We start from the raw sequence: 20,381 nt of genomic DNA on the forward strand, positions 1-20,381 counted from the left end.
ATTCTTTTTGTTTTTTCCCCCATCTGTGATTCTTTTACCCCACTCCCTCCCTTCCAGACTTGCTATTCCATGATTCCATATATTTTCTCCATATTGCAGTGAAATGAGGTGGTGGTTGTTTTGCCGGGGGGGGGGCAGGACACTCTGAAATTTCACTTGAAACAATTTCACTGATTTAAATTGATGGAGAGCCAATTTAGCATGATTAATTTAGTACAAACAACTTTAATAATTAAAAAGCCATGTTAATATTTTGTGTCACTTACATATCTGAAGAGTTTTCCTAATAGCTAAGAGTAGTTTAGCTGTTAAGTTTAAACAAATGCAAAGCTTTGGTTGAATGTTATTTGTACCTGAATACAAGTAAATAATTTAAGGCCTCTCAGTTCATTAGCATACTCTTCCCTTATGTTATTTACCTTTTTAAGGGGGAAAATGGAGGTCCAGAAAGCTGTTAACGTACTAATCTCATCCTACCTGAAGAGTTGTGTGCACAAATATATGTACTTCTTATAAAAAGACATTTAAAAAAAAAAAAGTTAATTGCAACCTTTTTTGTATTTGAGTAGCACTGTGTCAATCCCAGTTGGGCAATTTGACTTATGTTGTAATCATTCATTATGCTTCTAATTAATTTTATGCAGCAGTGCATTTCTAAAATTGGAGCATTACTTTGGCAAAATATAGCACTTCGCTGTTTAGAAGCTCTTTTCCAAAGAGTGTTGTGTAACAACACATCATAGGAATGGCTTTGTTTTTCTTTACAGCATAATCTGGGGTAACCAACATGGTGCCTGCCAGATATTGTTGGACTACAGTTCTTATCAACCCAAGTCAGCATGACCAGTGGTCAGGTGGAGGACACAATGTTAGCTACCCCTTTTGTAATCTTATGCCTGTCTGTTCTGGAGCAAGTCCTACTATTTTCTATAGGAGTAAATGTTTGTTTGTTTATTTTTTGTAATAAATTTATACTCTGCCTTTCACAAAAATTTCCTCACAAGGTGGGAAGTGTATATAGACTGAGCAACATACAACTGCAACATATAAGCACATAATTTAAAACATTTAAGTTAAAAGCAACAAATAACATCACAATAGCCAGCACATTGAAGCAGCAATCAGCCCAGTAAGACCCTGCAATGCAGTATACAATGGTTCCTTGGTACTCAAATGGCTTGGCTCCCGAACAAATCAGCTCCTGAAAGCTGCAAACCCAGAAATAAGTGCTCCGGTTTGCAAACATTTTTCAGAAGCCAAATGTCCAACGCAGCTTCCGTGGCTTCCGATTGTTTTTCTGACGTCTTCGATGTTGTGTTGCGAACCCTCTGTAATATTTTGGCATTTGGTGCTGGGGCTGCAGTGGGAAGGTGGAATGTGAAATGTGCAAAACAACATCAACCCTCCCTTTTTCCACTCTAATGATTAAATACACAGCTGGAAGAATGATTCACACACCCGGCCGTCACCTAACTAGGAACTGCCTATTGAGGGATGATGAGGACCATGGCATGAACGAACCCTTCTCCCCACTTAGTCTGTTTCTTCAGTGTAAATTGTCCTTCGCCCTCATTTGCCTCAGGAAAGTTATCATAAGCACAAATAGCAGTTATGGGGTGACTTTCATGGGTGAGGAAAAGTATGGAGAAAGGAGAGATAAACCTCCCCTTTTTCCTGTCCTGTGTCTCCAACCAGATCAGGTTGTCATTCGTTGTTGTTTTTAAACATTTTCTTATTACATTTTCTCCTTTTAAAAAATCTCCTGCCACCAGCTGTCTCTGTTCCAGCTCCTCAGTTTGTTGTCTTTTGGTTTGCTCTTCCCTCAAACAATTGCATAGCACACCACAAGCTGACAGCAGATAAAAGCTTATTATAGCCCAGCTAAATGATTTAAAAATAAAATTTCCCATCTCTCATTTTCCTTCCTGTTTCTGTCATCCCTTCACCACCAAGAGCTTGTGCAATAGCTTTTGAAAGCCTGGCACATGACCCCTGGCCTGAACATTATAGGTAGCATTCAACTAAGTTTTACTCAGAGTAGACCTGTTGAAATTACCGGACAAACTCATGGACATTGATTTCAATGGGTCAATTCTGAGTAAAACTTAGTTTAATAGCACCCTTATACAGTAAGGGAGCAGGGTACATCCGGCATGTGCTACATGATAGCACAGTTATATTTGAAACCTTTTAAAAAACGGAATTGTCTCCTTTGGTTCCCGCCCCTCATTTTTTTTGTACTAGTACATACCTTGGGATTGGTCCAAGAATGCTGTTATTTCCCTCTTATTGCTCAGTGAGCCTATTTTGGCTATAATGATGTTGGTGCACTGGGACTGAGTAATTCAGCATTAGAAGGAACAATGCTCCCTAGTCTTGCTGTTGCTCTTTTAAGTAGAAATCCTACACACACTCTCTCTCTCACACACACACACACACACACACTGCCCTTCCTCCAAGTACCTAAAGTGTGGTGTACATAAAACGATATTGAACTACCTTTTATATAATCAGGTTAAACGTTTTTGTTTCTCTTAAGGGAAATTCAGCATTTTTTATATTAAAAGTTCTGCTTTTAATGTAGGTTTTATCCGGGCAGATCTTTGTGATCTCTCCACTGCCTCCTGTGACTGCTTAATTAGTACATATTGTTGCTTATGCTTATGCATTGAATGCAGTGAGAGCGAGAAGGCTGCTTAATAACTGAAAAAAGACTCATGTTGAGGCAGCTACTTGTGTAAGTCCTGCAGCAAGAATAGATCAACATAAGAGCATCTTAATATTACTTCCCTAAACTGGAATTGATCCGGGTTGTTCTTAATGAATACTGCTTTACTATGTAACTATATGGTTGGTGTGAATGTTCAGTGGAATCCAGTGCATGCTCAGTTGGGGAAAAGGAATTTAACATGTATGGAAAAATGCTACATCGGGGTGGGGAACCTCTGGCCCACAGTAGCATTTGGAACGCCATGCTGTTTTCACCCAACCGTCAGCTGGGATCACTGGTGGTGTCAGGCAGTGGGTGGAAGGACAGGGTTTAATCTTGTATTGGCTGCACAGCATAGAGAGAAGTAAAGTATTTCTGCACAGCATATTTATCCCTTTTTCAAGGGCTTTCAGACACTGCCCCCCACCAGTTTGAGCTTCAAATGGGCATAGAGGGTGTTAAAAGCAGTGCCTTTTGCAAACAATGGCTACTTGCGCACAGGCAATGCTTTCAAAAGACAGCTTTCTTTTGAAATCATTGCCTGCACATGGGATTTCTAACTTTCACAAAGGGCTCTCTCTTTCTCTCATGAGCGCTCTCTCTCTCTCTCTCTCTCTCACACACACACACACACAGAGAGAGAGAGAGAGAGAGAGAGATGTTTGAGCTCTGTCAAACAGGAGCATAGGGGCTGTTAGAAAGCCGCTTGCAAACAGCAGCAGGGCTTTCAAATCTTGCTGTGCTAGCTTTGAAGTCCCAGCAATCCTGATTTTAAAGCCCAGTGTCAGTTGATTGCCCACCTGTCAAATTTGGCCTGCCAGGGGGGTAAGGAGATAAGGATCTGGCCTGTTGTGTCGCTAGAAGCACCCCTCTGCAACATTTCTTTTCACCTGTACCAATAGCCTCAAAATACTTCTGACAGTCTCTCAGGATAATTGATCCATGAATTACACTTTTAGATATGTGTACAGTTCTCCCCAGCAGCCAAGTTCGGAGGTGTGGTGCACATCATCACTACTTATATGCAGTTAGTGTGAGAACTGAGAAACCATGAACAGTAATTTATTAAAATGTAAAGAACATTAAAAAAAAAGAAAATCCACTAAATGGAATATTTTATTTGTTTATTTATGATATTTCTAACTTGTCCTTTATCCATAGATCCTAAGGAAGGGAAATATGCACATCAGCAGCTACTGAAAGATAAAAGCAGGGATAATTTAGTGCACAAACCCAGTGTTTCTTTTTTGGCGCAGTGGGAGGCAGCCCTTCTTAAAACATTATGTTTGCACTCTTTAAATTGTATGTATGTATGTATGTATGTATGTACATTTGTGCATTCTATACTGCCCTTCATTCAAAAATCACAAGGCAGTTTATACAAATTGGAAATTGTGGTAAGGAAAACAATTGGATTCTATCATACCAACTTATACTCAGGGTAGGCATGTTGAAACCAACTGAAGTCCATTGATTTAAATGTTATACTCCAAGCATCACTTAATTTGAGACAACCAGGTAATGATATCTAGTTCAGAGTAGACCAGTTGAAATAAAGGGATTTAACTTAACTTGATTGATTTCGTTGTGTCTACTTTAAGTGTGACTTAGTTGGATGTCATCCAGTATATTTAATGTTTCTTCTTGTATTATCTCAAATTTCCCAGTGCTAGTATGTCTTTATATGTTTATAGTGTTAGTTATTTGAAGACCTCCTGGATTTATGTATAATAACATAAACATAATTACTGAAATAAATACTATTTTAAAGCTTAATTGAAATATGCTTTGGAATTCCAGCAATGGTATTTTGTTATGCAATGTCCTTGTGTATATTCATTTTTTAAAAAAATTACATGCTTTAATTACTTTTGCAAACAAAATAACTTGTTCTTACTTGCAGATGGCTCTGACTCAAGAGATAAACCAAAGCTCTATCGTCTGCAGTTAAGTGTGACAGAAGTTGGTACAGAAAAATTTGATGACAACTCCATACAGGTAGGAAACATTTATTGAGTCAAGAGAGTTTGGTTTATACAAGCTGCAGTCTCCCATATTTGGATCAGACAAAAAAATTGGTTTATTGTTAAGAGCAACTTTAGATCCTCCCCTCTAGGGGGGGAAGGAGAGTTCACAATCCTAAAGCCATTGGAACCATGAGCATAGCCAAGGGGAGCAGGGAGGGGCAGCTGCCCCCCATCAATAAACATCAATAAAAATACATAGCAAACTGAGGTTCTGCACCCCCCCCCAAACAAAAGGTCTGTACCCCCTAATAAAAATCCTGGCTACCCCCATGAATTTGCAACATGTTATCATTGCAACAATCCATCATTTGTTTTGACATTGAATTGTGCTGAAACCTTTGTGTGACCATGGGAAGAGGAATGATATACTTTCCAGACATTCAGAACCTAGACAGTTAGTTGATCTGGGTGGTTGATTGTATCCAGTTGCTTGTATTCATTGTTAGTCTCACTCAAAGTACATACAGGCAATGGCTAATTTATGTGTGACGACCTGGAAGTAGCCGGAAAAGGAGGTGTGCCAGGGGCAGAACTGGGTGCAGAGGGCTTATGCTCATTCTTCCAAAGCGCGGGTTTCAGGAACGTAACTGCCATACAATTGGTCGTTGCTTGTGCTCCCATTTAAATTACTGGACATGACTACGTTAGATTTCAATGGGATCTGTTCTGAGCATGTTACTTCTGATACAGCCCAATATTTTTTAATGCTACTGGTCAACCCTTTCTATCATAACCACTTAGCTTCATGTTCAGTTGTGTACTGAAAAATATTAATAAAGTGGGAACCAGGAAAAAATATAATTAAAAAGGCTTTAGTTTCTAAAGTTGTAAACGTATGTGTGTTGACTAGCACGGATGCTAAATGGTATTGTATTATTCTACAAGATAACATAGTTATTCTTCAATTAATGTTGCTATTACCCAATCATTATACTCATCACCTTACATGCATTCACAGATGGCAGCTTTTGGTGGTTTCTGAAAGATACTTGATCCCATCGCTCATGGTACATTTTGAGGAAATTGATGCTGAACTAATGCAATTAATATTGCAAAAAAGTACTTTGCTTATTTAAACCAAAACACCTATGTACATATTAGCATAGGTTTTTTTTTAAAAAAACAACAACCTGGTATCAGTTTTGCTACTTCTAAATTTTGGTTATTTATTTTCAGTTGTTTGGTCCAGGAATTCAGCCTCATCATTGTGACCTCACTAATATGGATGGAGTTGTTACAGTTACCCCAAGAAGCATTGATGCCGAGACTTATGTAGAAGGTCAGCGGATCTCAGAGACCACTATGCTGCAAAGTGGTATGAAGGTTCAGTTTGGAACCTCTCATGTATTTAAATTTGTGGATCCCATTCAAGATCACATTCCTAAAGGACGTCTAGATGCAGGACACATGGTGAAAAGTTCACGACTCAAAGCTGGGTAAATCACCATTTTCAAGCAATAATCCCAAACTCAGAAAATTATTTAAGATGGTGATGGCATAGCAATGTTTCATTTTTCAAGTGGCAACCCTGATAAGAATAATACAATTATCTTCTTACTAATGTTTAATACTCTTGCTCCATCTTGTGAAATCTTTTGGAATTTCCAGTTGCTTAATTCATACTTAAAACTAATGTTGTGTTGTAGAGTTCCATTAATAAAAGAGCAAAGTCAACATAGCTAAAGGCACCATGCTATACTATAAAATATTTATAAATGGTATAATTTTATAAAACCAAGGATACTTGGAAGAAAATGCTGCACACCTTTCATATTGCATGCATTTAATTGTATTCTTTATATGTCATGAGGTAAGGCATGATGAAAATCACAGTGGTCCCTGAACTGTAGTAGCATGAAGAAACAAGTGTTGGACTATCTTTGTATTTGAGAGAGAGAGAGAGAGGGAGTGTGAGAGTTTTGTTTATAACATTTCTACACTGCCTTTCCATAAAATGACCATGAGAGCCAACAATAAGTACAACAAATAAAATAATGGCAAGAATATCAATGAGCAGAACAGATCAAAATGTGGAAGTTTTGAAGTAACTTCCTAAATTTCTTTTAGTGACCTTTCTATAGTGTCATTTCTATAGTGGCTCCTGCCAACCTAGCAGTTCGAAAGCACGTCGGAAGTGCAAGTAGATAAATAGGTACCGCTCCGTCGGGAAGGTAAACGGTGTTTCCGTGCGCTGCTCTGGTTCGCCAGAAGTGGCTTAGTCATGCTGGCCACATAACCCGGAAGCTGTACACTGGCTCCCTCGGCCAATAAAGTGAGATGAGTGCCGCAACCCCAGAGTCGGTCATGACTGGACCTAATGGTCAGGGGTCCCTTTACCTTTACCTATAGTGTCATTCTTTGAAAATGAGATAAAATCTTTCTGTGTGTAAACATAATGTATATTTGCAGCTAGTAACGAATTCCAGAAGTGATTAGTCGAAACATTGTTGTGCTGTGTTTCTGGATATTATATGTTGCTAATAATTAGTTCTTGAATGTATGTTGTCTTTTTAGAGCTGTACAGGAAACTACATTTGATTTGGAAGGAGATGTCCATAGTGGAACAGGATTGCCTGCAAGCAAGGTAACAAATTGTCACCAGACCTAGAAATGTGCCAAGTCATTTTACAACTGATAATTTAAATATGTTTTAGTAATATATACTGAAAATCTGGCCATGAAGTCAATCAGTAAGCTTTCTTTAAAGAGTAGTAAGCCTCTACTCTTTGAAAGAAAGCTTACTGACTGACTTCATGGCCAGATTTTTAGTATATATTACTAAAACGTATTTAGGGCTTCATGACCCCATGGACCAGAGCACGCCAGGCACCTCTGTCTTCCACTGCCTCCTGCAGTTTGGTCAAACTCATGCTGGTAGCTTCGAGAACACTGTCCAACCATCTCGTCCTCTGTCGTCCCCTCCTCCTTGTGTTATCATAGTTTTATTTTATATGAACAAGCCTCAGCCGTTTCATATTTCCTCCTTTTTCTTTCCTCTTTGGATGTATATATACAAGAGAAGGAGATTGAAAGCTTCTGATGGGATATTATGACACTTCCCTGTGACATCCAAACTTGGAACTGTGGTCAGTTTAAACTATGGAGAGTCAGAACTAGGCAGGATCAGAACAAGGTTTCATAACTTCATTAATCATAACTTACCAAACCACATTTCCCTAGATTTAGCCATCATAGGAAGTTTTGCTTAATTTAAAGTATGGTTTCTCATTCTATATGAACTTCGCTTAGGTCTTGTAAAACAAAGCATTTTTTAACTGAAAACCAACCTTTTCCGATAGTTTTATCAAGGAACCTCTTTATTGAATTTCTGTACCTTTCAAAGTAGTAGTGGATCACTGTCCTGGAGTGCACTGTGGGAACTCACTTCTCACATGAATAGAGAGTACACCCTAAATGTGTCTAACATTAACTTATAGTTGCAGAGAAAGGGTGGGCAAGGCAAATCTCTGATATGTTTTGTGATAAATGCTTCTGATCTTGTGTGGAACAGAGTACCAACAGATTGGACAGTGACAGAATGTCTGCATCCAGCACAGCTGAACGTGGCATGGTCAAGCCCATGATCAGAATAGAACAGCAGGATTACCACAGGCAGGATGGCAGGTACCAAATAACGTTTTTCAATTTATAAGGTTGATATGGGCAGACTGTATATTTTGATAATCAACTTCATTTTACCACAAAAGCAGGACGGAATATGGTAGGATGTATATGTAAGATGTAGAATTGTGTGATTGTTTTTTTAATGGCAAAATACTTGATTTCAAAGGATTCCATGGGTGTTGGTTTTTTTGTATAAAGCAAGACATGGTTCATTTCATTTTTAGCAAAAGAGCATTAAAATATGTATAAATATCAGGCTGTCTGGCAAATCTTTAGACGCAGGTGTGGTAATAGGACAATGCAACTTTTCGGAAACAAGTGGCCCTTTTGCATTATTTGGATTGGGGAAAGCCTTTTTACTTTCAGAACTACATTTGCATTAGCATTACATGTTTTGAATACTGTACTGTATTAGGTTTCAAACCACTTCAGGAATTTCTCATGTAAAAGAGATAGCAAAGCAAGAATCACAATTTCATAGTCCTGCCAATAGTCATGATTCAGATTGTGTTCAAATTTAATGTGAAATCTGTCTGAGCTAAGGCAGTCATTATATTGCTTTAAAAGTGGAGGGGGGGAGGAGTTGTGCAACTCAGACGTATATTTAAGTGTAACTGGCAGCAGAATAGCTGGGGAAGCCATTGCCATATTAAATTATGGTCAAAAGAGGGAATGAAGGCAGATCTAATTAAATGTTCCCAAGTACAAATTTAACTGAGTTGAAAGAGGTTAGTGAGCAGAGACCATGATGATAAATGTCTTGCTGCATCTATTTTCAAATGGGCATTTTCAGGTTGTCAGTTTCTTATGCAATGTCAAGAGAAATATATGCTTATTTCCGATTTAAACTCAGTACATATTTTGAAATGGCTGGCAATAGCCTTGTGTTACTGGAGAAAATGGGGAAACCTTTACTGGTAATGGAAAAGTGTGACCACATAAGGTTTCAAGTTGTAGGGTAGTACTGTTGGATTGATTTTTTAAAAATAGTAATTTTTATTAGTTTTCAATTACAATTCAATAATAGCCTCATTATAATAATACCAGTTTATAACACAATTAATAATACCAATCATTTGAATACCGAATTATAAAATTTAGATGATGTGGCGCCTCCCGCATGCTAGGATTGATGGCTTGATTATTTGCTTTATTATTGTCTTCCAAAATCTTATTAATCTCCATTACATTCCAGTCATCATAATAATCCCTTATACAACAACTGCAATATTAATAACTTCTGTTCGTGTGGAGCTGTTGGATTGATTTTTTAAAAATGGCTTGCCCTCCAGTCAGTAGGCCCATAGTGTATGTCACTTCCGTAACAGACAGATACTTCATCTTGTAACCAGAGACTCTCTGGTTTACACATTTGAAAGTGATAATGGGCTGTTTAAAGTATAAAACCACAGTTAATTTTCCCTGTCACTTTATGTCACATTAGTTCACATATTAAGCTATTAGTCATTCATTAAGTGACCTACTTGCATATGACCCAGCCTTCCAGGTCTCATAAAAACATAGTTTTCAAAATGGTTGTATCTATTACATTGTAGTAGCACCTGTGGATTTAGTGTGGCGCTAGTAAGCTAACCTCTCGTTCTCCTTTTATGTAGCCTCATGCAGGGGTCTGTGTGTGTAACATGAGCTGTTTACAGCAGCTGACAGGCTGCCTTGTGCACTGCAAATTCATTAAAATTTCATATTCATCTATAATGCAGACCTTCAGTTCATGATCTATCTTGTTAATGATCAAGTAGAACTTGAGAGTGAATCTAACAAGAGGGGAGAATCAATATCTCTCCCCACCCCCCAGTACTGTATTTTTCAGTTCATGTGAACAAAAATGGTGTATAAAGTCCCAGAAGCGAAGCCTTTGGAAAAGTCTGTATCTTTTGATAGTGGAATTAATTTTCACTCTTTAAACTGGACTTTTAAAGATCTGCTTTCTGTCTGTAGACCTCAGGACGCACATGGACCTGAATTGATATTACCTGCAAGCATTGAATTCAGGGAAAGCTGTAAGTATTAACATTTCAAACAAAATCTGGTTAGGTGTGACAATTTTTTATTAACAGTTTTTATTTCATTCTTATAGATAACTTCAAATACGCAAGCAGTTTGAAAAGTTACAGTGGTCACATTTTCCCCTCAGTCCCAGTCATACTCCTTACAAAAGCCAGTGAAATGCTACAAAGTGTAATAGTTGTTAAAGGTTATAGCTATCAATCCTATGCCTTTCCCATGGGACCACAAAGTAGAAGTAAGAGATGAAGGCAGAAATAGAAGCAGCTCTTGCGCTAAATAAAGGCACCGGTTTTATCAAGAATTTTAAACTACTTTGGAAGTTTAACTACTTAGGTTTTACTAAAATCAACCGGTATATAAATTTTGTTGAAAATAATAATTTAAAAAAATTAAGAGGGAAAAAATCCTAATGTTGCATATTTGCAGAGCCATTTGTCGGAAGGTTCCTTTGTGCACCTTCAAAATATTTCTACACCCTCCCCCAAAGGTCACAAGAATCACTCCCAGGTATTTTTCTAAGTTCAGATAAGTCACACTTTCTTTGGCATAAGGAGCTCAACCTATTAAAAAGTTAGCCTCATGCAAATAAGTATACTGTAGTGGTCCGTTTTCTTCAGTGGCCTGCTCTGCAAATTACAGCAACATCTGGCCACACTCTACACTTTGCAGTAGGCCAGTGTGTTCTATATGGACTGTCCTGCAAGACAATTTAAGATATTCAATTGGTCCAAAATATAGCAGCCAGATTACTGGTTGGGTTTCATATAACCCCTGTTTTGAAATAGCTGCACTAGTTGCCAGTTTGTTTCCAAACCCAGTTCAAGGTGTTCACATTGCAGTTTAAAGCAATAAACAACTTAGGCCCCAAGTATCTGCAAAACCATCTTCAGAGATCTTTGGATATGCAGAGAGAGCTCTCAGAACTTCTTGCTACCCTTAGAAATGGAGGGTATGATGTCCCAGGAGAGGGCTTTCTCTGTAGCAGCCCCTGAACTGTGGGCCTTCCTCCCCACAGAAATGTGTCCAGCATCTTCCTTGTACGCTTTTTGCTGTATGTTGAAGATGCACATCTTTACCTTGGCCTTTGACAGTTAAGGTACTTTGTACTGAGGGACCAACCTCTTTTGCTGAATCTATATTGTTCTGTTCCACTTGGAACAGTTTTATGTGTTTTCTAATTGAAATGATTTAAGCTGTTTATATAATTGTATATTCTGTGACCCATCCTGGGACTTGGTGGTGAAGGGTACGGAATAAACCTTGCTTATAAATAGAACAAGTTATGAATTCATCTGATCTTGGTTTATCTTGTTTTTGCAGCTGAAGATTCCTTTTTGTCTGCCATTATAAATTACACCAATAGCTCAACAGTTCATTTTAAGCTGTCTCCTACATACGTTTTGTATATGGCATGTCGGTATGTATTGTCAAGCCAGTACAGACCTGACATCAGTCCTGCTGAACGTACTCACAAAGTCATTGCAATAGTCAACAAGATGGTGAGCATGATGGAAGGAGTTATACAGGTGAGCTGCAGTTTTAAGAGAATTTCTGTGAATACATTTTCATAGCTTAACTTTTTTTTATTACAAAAAATACTTCGCTTTTAGCAGGCTTGTTTAACTTTATAGCTGTGGCTGCAATCACATAGCCAATATGATAATGGATATCACAGGGCAGTTTATAAATACCACACAAAATTATTTCAATTGCAGTGTAAAACAAACAAACAAAAAACTAATCAAGGTCCTCTAAAACAAAAATAAGATCAGTAACAGGATTCTCTTACTTGCGTATAGATCTTTATGTCAGATATTGAACAAGAGATTCAAATAATCATGGTTTTAGAAAACTAGAAAGCACCTGAATTTAAGCATTTTAATTGGCATTTAGCTAAGTTCTACTCAGAGTAAATTAATAAACCTTAGTCTTTTCCATTAACTTCCATTGGTCTACTCTTGAGTAGGACTGGTGTCGTACACCAACCTTTAGGTTTCATTTGTTGCCTAAGTCCATTAATTTCAATAGGTTTAATCTGAGTAGGACTCAGATTGGGTAACACTCTTTGCCAGCATGGGTCTTGAGCTCAAAATTTGGTTCCATGCTGTTGTCTACAGGAGGGGTAGTCAACATGATGCTTTCAGGTAGTGGTGGACTACAACTCCAGTCATCCCTGACCACCATACATACCGGCTAGAGTTGGAGTCCAGCAACATCTGGAAGGCCCCACATTGGCTACACCTCTTTTTTATGTGTTGAATCCAGAATTCTCATGGATGGAGCTCTGTTGGAGGAAGACATAAGAAAACCTCAGTGTGGGAAGTGGCATGTGGATTGTAGGGGAGACTCCTCTGATTCACAATTATTTTCAGGAACAGAAAGAGTTCTGAACGTGGAGGAGGAACTGGATCCAACCCACTGTCTTCTATATATGCTCATTTATGCATTCATATTAAAAACAGATGTTTTTTGAATGATTGGAAGTAATTATATTTAAAAGAAATTCAGGCGTTCAACTGCAAATAGCTTGCTCGTCACTCAGTTTTTATTTTTGGTACACGTGGTGCCAAAGTGAGCAGCAGCATCACTCAGGGTTTTTATTTTTTAGTTTTTTGTGTCCAAGATTTAATTTTTCAATTAAAACATACTTGTCTGTGAAAGCAATTCATTTTATTATGGCTCCACTTGTATTTTCCTTTAAATGGTCCTATTTCTGTCTTCACCTGTCTCCCTGTTACGTTAGTAGTGCTATAGATTTGGCACGCAGTTCTGCCTGTCCTACACTCTCTGAGTAATATGGAGATCTATCCCATTGAAGCCAGTAGAACCTTCCTGACAGCAGCAGTGATTGAGGGTTGTATGGGGCGGTAGCAGCACCTTCCTGGTGGTGGTGGTCTTGTGCACTGGTATGCGGCAGGGCAGTGGTGAGGTCAGGGGAGCTCTGGGTTGGTGTCATCAGCATCTCGCAGGTGCGTGTACCTACAAGACACTGATGTCAACCTGGAATGCCCTCAGTCCATCCCTGTTGTGAGTGCAGTGCTGCTGGGAAGTAGGATTCCCTCTTCCAAGCAACATGCTACTGCTGCCTCCTGGCACTAGGCTATAACTCTTCCAGAAAGTGTATTGTGCCACACCATGCATTTTGAGGCAGACAATTCCACACCTTCCTTTACAAGATTGTAGCATCTAGGTTTCTTGGAATGGCAGTCCCTACCATCATTTAGCAATTTTGAGTGCATATCTGCAAAGCTCACAGTAGATTGTGGAATGGTTTATGATAGATTGAATGTTATCAGTTTGGCTTTGATTGCAAAAGATCTGATCAGCCCTTTATTGAACAGAAATGTAATACAAAACGTAATTATTTTTAAGTACAGAAATATACACCTATCATATTCCCTTTGGCCTCTGTTAAATTTAGGCTGTAATTCTATATTCCTACATGGGAGTAAGCTCCTGTAAATACAGTAGTAATTCTTTGTGAGTAAACATGCATAGGATTTCACTGTATAGTTTTCAACCTGATCTTTGCATGCAAATGCTATAATTTCCATGGAGCTTGAGCTAAACTTTTATTATAATTATGTTTATGTTTCCCTTCAATCATATTTCCAGGGTATTAGGCAAGAAAGTCATATGTAAATCCATTCTTAAATATGAAGTACAGTCATATCTCTACTTAAGTATCCCTCTGGATGCGGAATCTTTGGGTTACAGTTACAGCCAACCCGGAAGTGTATACTTGCGTGTTTCTCTGCATGCGCAGAAGCGCTTAATTGCGCCGTGCGCATGTGCAAAAACATGCCTCTAGCGAACAGACCCCCGGAACGAATTAAGTTCATATTCAGAGGGTCCACTGTAAAATAGAAGGAAGAACTTCAGAATTTCAATTAATCACTGGAGTTCTGTTTGCAGAGACCCTCCTAGATAGTAATTCAAGTAATTAGATTCAAAGCATTTTTAAAATAAGCTATTATACAAGCAGTATCTATCTCAGTGAAAATCCAGAAAAGACAGCCAATTTTATAGGTTTTTGTGGGTGATATAATCAAACACATATTGAGGGGTATACATATGTCCAAACTTAGAAAGGAAATTCATGATACAACACTCCATGAGAGTCCATTAAGAAGCACTGTAAGATTATTTAACAAATTTTGTAAAAAGAGTGTAGGTATCAGATGGATTAATTGTCACTGCACAAATTCTAGTGGCGAAATTACTGGAAATAAAACACTCACAACCATAGAAGAGTGCTCTTAAACTGGCATTTCTACTAGTTCTGTTCAATATATGAAAACTGAACTGACCTGGCTACACTGCTACATGTCTGGCTGTCTGGTGTAAAGCTGACTTCTCATGGAAAGGAAAAGCTCTGTTGTCTTCTGTGGAGCAGATCTCCATGTTACTCTTTGCAGGATTGCGCAAAGTTTTCTCAGTTGTATCACTTCTGGTGGTGAAATGTTTTAATGTGACTGAGCATAAGTCTTGTGCCTTCATATTTAGTGTTTGATTTCGAAAACTACCATGAATGTTCACAAGTTTCTTTCTTCTGTTTGATTTCCTTCGTTTTTCTCCAGGAGGTAGACCAGGTTGATCAGGTAGGATATATTGCTGGGAACTGATCCTAGCTGTGTTGGCTTAGCTCAGTTTCTCATGCTGCTTCCATGTAAAAATACAATATTTCTACAGCTGGATTGAACAGTTCATAACCCTCATTCAGCAGCTGGAACATGCAGTACTAAAATCCTTTTTTGACTGCGCAGCCTATCAGCATTCCATAATTTCTGCTTAACGCACTTCAGTATGGAGACATAATGACAAAAGTTCTTTTTCTTCCCTTTTTTTTTTGTTTTGTCTATGGTTCTGTTCTTTGGATCTCATCTGAGGTTGCCTGGCCTAGCATTTGTGGTCGGGAAATGGTGAGATAGATCAGTACTCGATACTGAGTTGCTTGGTGTCAAAGCCAGTGGCTAGCAGTATCTGGGTGACAATGGGCATTAGTCAACATGTGCTTGCGCACATACAGATTACCAGATAATGCATACATCTAAGCTTTCCACATTTCATGACAACATGCTAACTCCATTTCACAAATGGCATTTGGAATATTTAATAATTTATCATTAAAATATCACTTGTAATTTGAAGCAATTGCAAGATGTCCAGCATATATTACTTACAGTTTCATAGAAATTCTTTGCAAATATCTGGTAACTGAGTTATATTTGGTAATATGGAGGGGGTACTGGTCTATCTAAACAGAGCCTTTTGATAATGAATGCAAGCTGACTTGCCAGAGGAAGACTTCCTTTTGATGTTTACACGACTTTTCGAAAAATATTTTCAGAAACAGAAGAATATTGCAGGGTCACTTGCTTTCTGGATGGCAAATGCATCTGAGCTGCTAAACTTCATTAAGCAGGATCGAGAGCTTAGCCGAATCACCTTAGATGCGCAAGATGTTTTGGCACACCTAGTTCAAATGGCATTCAAGTAAGATAATCAGATTTCTGTATATAGTACATTCATCAATTTTTTCCTTTTTCAGGAAAAGTTATACATTATTATTTCCAAATACCTTTAAAAGCAGATATTGAATGTTATCCAATGTTAGTCATACCCAGAGTAAGCTCATTGAAATCAATGAACTTTATTGCACTTATTTCAGTGGGTCTACTCAGAGTATAATTAATTGGCTATCACCAGTGTTTTCATTTTTTAAAAAATTAAAAATTGGTTAATTCATTTGTTTATTATATCTGTTAGTTACTCTATCTACTGGTGCATTGTATATCTTATTATGCTCTAAGTGAGGAGGAGTTCATCCTTTTACTTGGGCACAATAAAAATTCTGAAGATTCTTTATTAGAATTAATTTATATTAAGAGTGAAATTTACAAGTGACCTGTGTAATTAGAAGTAAAAAAATAAACCCCTTTTGGTGTTATTTTTCCAGTTTCAAGCAATCTGCGTTGTGTAATAGAGCTAGTAGATTATATGTTAGAATTCCACTGGAATGGGGGAAAAATATGACACCCCCCATCAAAACACGCACACAACACCCCCCCCCCCTTTTTCCTTAACAGTTTTGGGTTGAACCCGGAGGAAGTCACATTGTAGTTCCACTGAAATATGTGGGACAAGTTAGTCATCACTAGCTCAAGTCTCATTGTAACTATTTCCAGTGTCAGTTGCAACAAAACAATAAAGTGCCATAAGACTGTTGTTTATCTCAGTTCTTCTCCTAACATCCCCTGGGTACAATCCCATAAAAATCATAGTCAATTTCAAAATATAACAGAAATTGACTTGGCACAGTTTGGTATTTTTAATTCAGTATTAGTGCAGCAATATTTCTTAATGCATCTGTTTCTTGGGAAATTGCTCAGGAAACTTGGTGAACAATAGATAGTGAGGATGCAGTCCTAAGCACACTGAGGAGTAAGGCCTGGTAAACTCAGTGGGACACTGAGATATGTGCAGCATTGTGCTGAGAGTTGAATTGTTGACACTTAGGTAAATTCATTTTTTACATGGCTGCAGGTTTTCATCAGCCTAATTTCTATGTTCATGAATCTAAATATTCTTTAAATGGGTGGAAGCCTTAATATTAATATTTATACAAAATTTTATTTTTTTCAGATATTTGGTTCATTGTCTTCAGTCAGAGCTTAACAACTACATGCCTGCATTTCTTGATGATCCAGAAGAAAATAATCCTCAAAGGCCTAAAATAGGTTAGATCACTTTATGATATAATGTACTAAGCATAAGGCCTACTGTCATGAGAGGAGCACGGTGGGAAACCTTATATTTTGCAGGGAACTGCAATGTGTTTTTGCACGTACAATAAGACATACTATATGTGAGGAGTTCCTCATCAGCAAGCTGCATGGCAGCCATTGACATCTAATCCACCTTTCCCGATATTGTATGTTAGAATGTATCCGTGCTTGTATTTGTGTGTAATAATACATTATTTGTGTGTAATAATGCATGACCCTTCCCACTTGGATAACTCCAGTAACTGCCCTAGGCAGTTTCTTTGAGGACTTCAAGCCATGTTCTGTGGCCCAACAATATAAATATAATATTTGTGCTAAAGACATTACCAATTATGCATATCTATTGGACCCATTAACCATTTACAGTGGTACCTTGGTTGTCAAACTTAATCCGTTCCGGGAGTTCGTTCGAAAACCAAGGCGCGGCTTCCGATTGGCTTCAGGAGCTTCCTGCATTCAATCAGAAGTTGCGTTGGATGTTCAGCTTCTGGAAGATGTTCACAAACTGGAACACTCACTTCTGGGTTTGTGGTGTTCAGGAGCCAAGGTGTTTGACAACCAAGGTTCCACTGTATAAAAATTCTAGAAAAGAAAGGTGCAGACAGGTAACCTTGAATTTATTGTAAATGTTCTATGTGCAGTCATACTGCAAATAGGAAGAATGCTGCTGCTCCTATGCTTAAGGACTGGCTTGTCTGGAAGGAATCTGTGAAATAGCTGACATTATATAATACACAAATTATTATACCCCTTCCTGAACCTAAAAACAAGTTTGTCCATCCTCATATTCTCTTAATTTATTGATGAAGTTTGACATTACCTTTGTTTCTCCTTTTTCTTTGGTTTTCCTGTGACAGTTGCTGCTTTTTACTCTATGCATTGGGAAATTTAAAAATTAAAAAAATATGGAGTACAAGTATTACTTCATTATGCAGATAAATACATCATTGTTATTAATGTCTTCCAGTCATAATGTAATATTTAACATTGATTAACTTAACAGAGTAGCTCAACCTGGAATGCATAGCGAGTAAACTATTGTATTTTTTCTTCTAGATGACGTCTTGCATACGCTGACTGGAGCCATGTCCCTGCTGCGGCGATGTAGAGTGAACGCCGCACTGACCATACAGCTCTTTTCCCAGCTGTTCCACTTTATCAACATGTGGCTTTTTAACCGATTGGTTACTGATCCAGATTCAGGATTGTGTTCACATTACTGGGGAGCCATCATCCGGCAGCAGCTGGGGCACATTGAAGCTTGGGCAGAAAAACAGGGCTTGGAGCTGGCTGCTGATTGTCATCTCAGTAGGATAGTGCAAGTAGGTATTTGGTAGTAATAGGAAAAATAAGTGCTTGCTTGCATGGTCTTGGAAGATCTTCCTCTACTAATTTAACAGTGGAAATTCAGACTTAGCCACCTGTATGAAGTCATATGAAACCAGTGTCTGCAAAGTAGGGTTTAGGGTGTTCAGTTGCTTAATTGCTTCAGTGTGGTTTTCCTCAGAGAGGTCTGTTTTCTTGCTGTACTGAGGAGAGCTGTTTTGTACCAACTGCCTTATTTTTAAAAAAGGTATTTTCTAGTTTAACCTGTTCTAAGAGTTTCAAACACAAAATGTGTACTCATTCAAGAGCAGGGTTCCACTCTCCAATTTGGTGTGTAGGGTCCACTGTCATGTTTCTTAATAAAATAAAGGTGATTCTACTAATTGTGCTTCTTTTTCAGGCAACTACTTTACTTACTATGGATAAGTATTCACGTGAAGACATTCCCAATATCAACAGTACCTGCTTTAAACTCAATTCTCTACAACTGCATGCCTTGCTACAAAATTATCATTGTGCCCCAGATGAGCCATTTATTCCAACAGTGAGTTAATCTTGACATTTATTTATTTATTTATTTATTTATTTTTATTTAAAACATAATTTCCCTATCAATTTTTATATAGAGAATGTTATGGGGTAGCGTAAAAGGTTTGAGACATCTGAACCCCATTTTTTAAATGGTGATAGTAATTCTTAGCTTGAGTAGCCTATTCTGTCTCACATAGAGAAGGAAGAAAATACAGGCACCCCCCTGTTTTTCATGGGGGTTGTGTTCCAGGTCATTGTGTATGACAGTGCTCTGCCGCAATGCTCGCATGCACAATCACATATCAATTGGGTGCACGCAAATCTGCTTCATTGTTTTGAGTATCAACAGATAGCTTAATGATGCATTTTCAGTGCTCTTGGACTTATTTGTGTTTCCAATTTTGGGACACATTGCAGCATTCTATTTATGAAACTTTCTTATTTTTCTTAGGACTACATCGATGGAGTAGCTTGCTCAAGTCTTTGAATTGTAGGTGGGAGGGTGGCGAGAGGAAAAAAAAACTATTAGTTCTAAATAGTCAAACTGTAGGTTAAAACCTAACATCTCCCTTCATTATTTTTCCTGCTCTTCAAAATACAGATTTAATCAAATATATAACATCCAGTATAAATCAGTTTCTTCCTATTGCAAAAATAAATGCCTGCAATTCTTGTTTTGGTATCAGTATAATAATCCCCTTTGTATTACTCGTTGATCAAAAATGTTTAATATATTTCTAATAGTTTGAAGAATTTCATTTAAAGGGCACCAGCGGGTGGGGTGGGATGAAACTAAAGTTAAAGCTCACAGCTACAGTTGAACGAAAGCTTTTGCCTCTTGTATCTGCTTCAGACATCATCAACCTAAACATATCACATACATCTTTCACATTTGCTAATTTGGGGTGGCTAAAGTATAAAATGATAACTTTATATTATTGGATTCTCATGTACAGCATTGTTTACTCTCTCTCTCCCCCGCCAAACTAGGAGTTAATAGAAAATGTTGTAGCAGTGGCAGAAAACACCGCAGATGAGCTGGCTCGAAGTGATGGTAGAGAAGTACAGTTAGAAGAGGACCCTGATCTACAGCTACCCTTTCTTCTGCCAGAAGATGGTTACTCATGTGATGTTGTCAGAAACATCCCAAATGGGCTGCAAGAATTTTTAGATCCACTTTGCCAAAGAGGTTAGTCCTTTTAGTCTTGTACTGGGACAGAAAATGCTTGCTCTGCTGTAGTTCAGCTAAGAAAAAATCATTTTGTCTTTAAATGTTTGGAAAAATCTTCTTGCCATTATTTATATGTAGGATTTCAGCAACTTTTGTTGTCATGGAGATTTTATTTG

The 20,381-nt window shown here is 38.0% G+C and overlaps 1 protein-coding gene across 14 annotated transcripts in view; it reads left to right on the forward strand.

The window, feature by feature from the left end:
• The window catches only part of AFDN (afadin, adherens junction formation factor), an 88,526-nt gene that overhangs the window by 39,289 nt on the left and 28,856 nt on the right, over nt 1-20,381 (forward strand). For 9 of the 14 annotated variants that reach the window (XM_083496357.1, XM_083496370.1, XM_083496363.1 and 6 more), the window contains 12 exons: nt 4,614-4,708; nt 5,914-6,173; nt 7,252-7,321; nt 8,249-8,361; nt 10,321-10,382; nt 11,710-11,915; nt 14,970-14,990; nt 15,740-15,885; nt 17,035-17,129; nt 18,234-18,499; nt 18,904-19,047; nt 20,025-20,223. In XM_083496357.1, the coding sequence (XP_083352483.1) occupies nt 4,614-4,708; nt 5,914-6,173; nt 7,252-7,321; nt 8,249-8,361; nt 10,321-10,382; nt 11,710-11,915; nt 14,970-14,990; nt 15,740-15,885; nt 17,035-17,129; nt 18,234-18,499; nt 18,904-19,047; nt 20,025-20,223 (1,677 nt within the window). The remainder of the gene's footprint in view (nt 1-4,613; nt 4,709-5,913; nt 6,174-7,251; nt 7,322-8,248; nt 8,362-10,320; nt 10,383-11,709; nt 11,916-14,969; nt 14,991-15,739; nt 15,886-17,034; nt 17,130-18,233; nt 18,500-18,903; nt 19,048-20,024; nt 20,224-20,381) is intronic. The other 5 variants (XM_083496359.1, XM_083496368.1, XM_083496362.1 and 2 more) reach the window with 1 other exon arrangement.

The sequence above is a fragment of the Podarcis liolepis genome (genome assembly GCF_965112155.1).
Source record: "Podarcis liolepis genome assembly, chromosome: 3".
In the NCBI taxonomy this organism is placed as follows: Eukaryota; Metazoa; Chordata; class Lepidosauria; order Squamata; family Lacertidae; genus Podarcis; species Podarcis liolepis.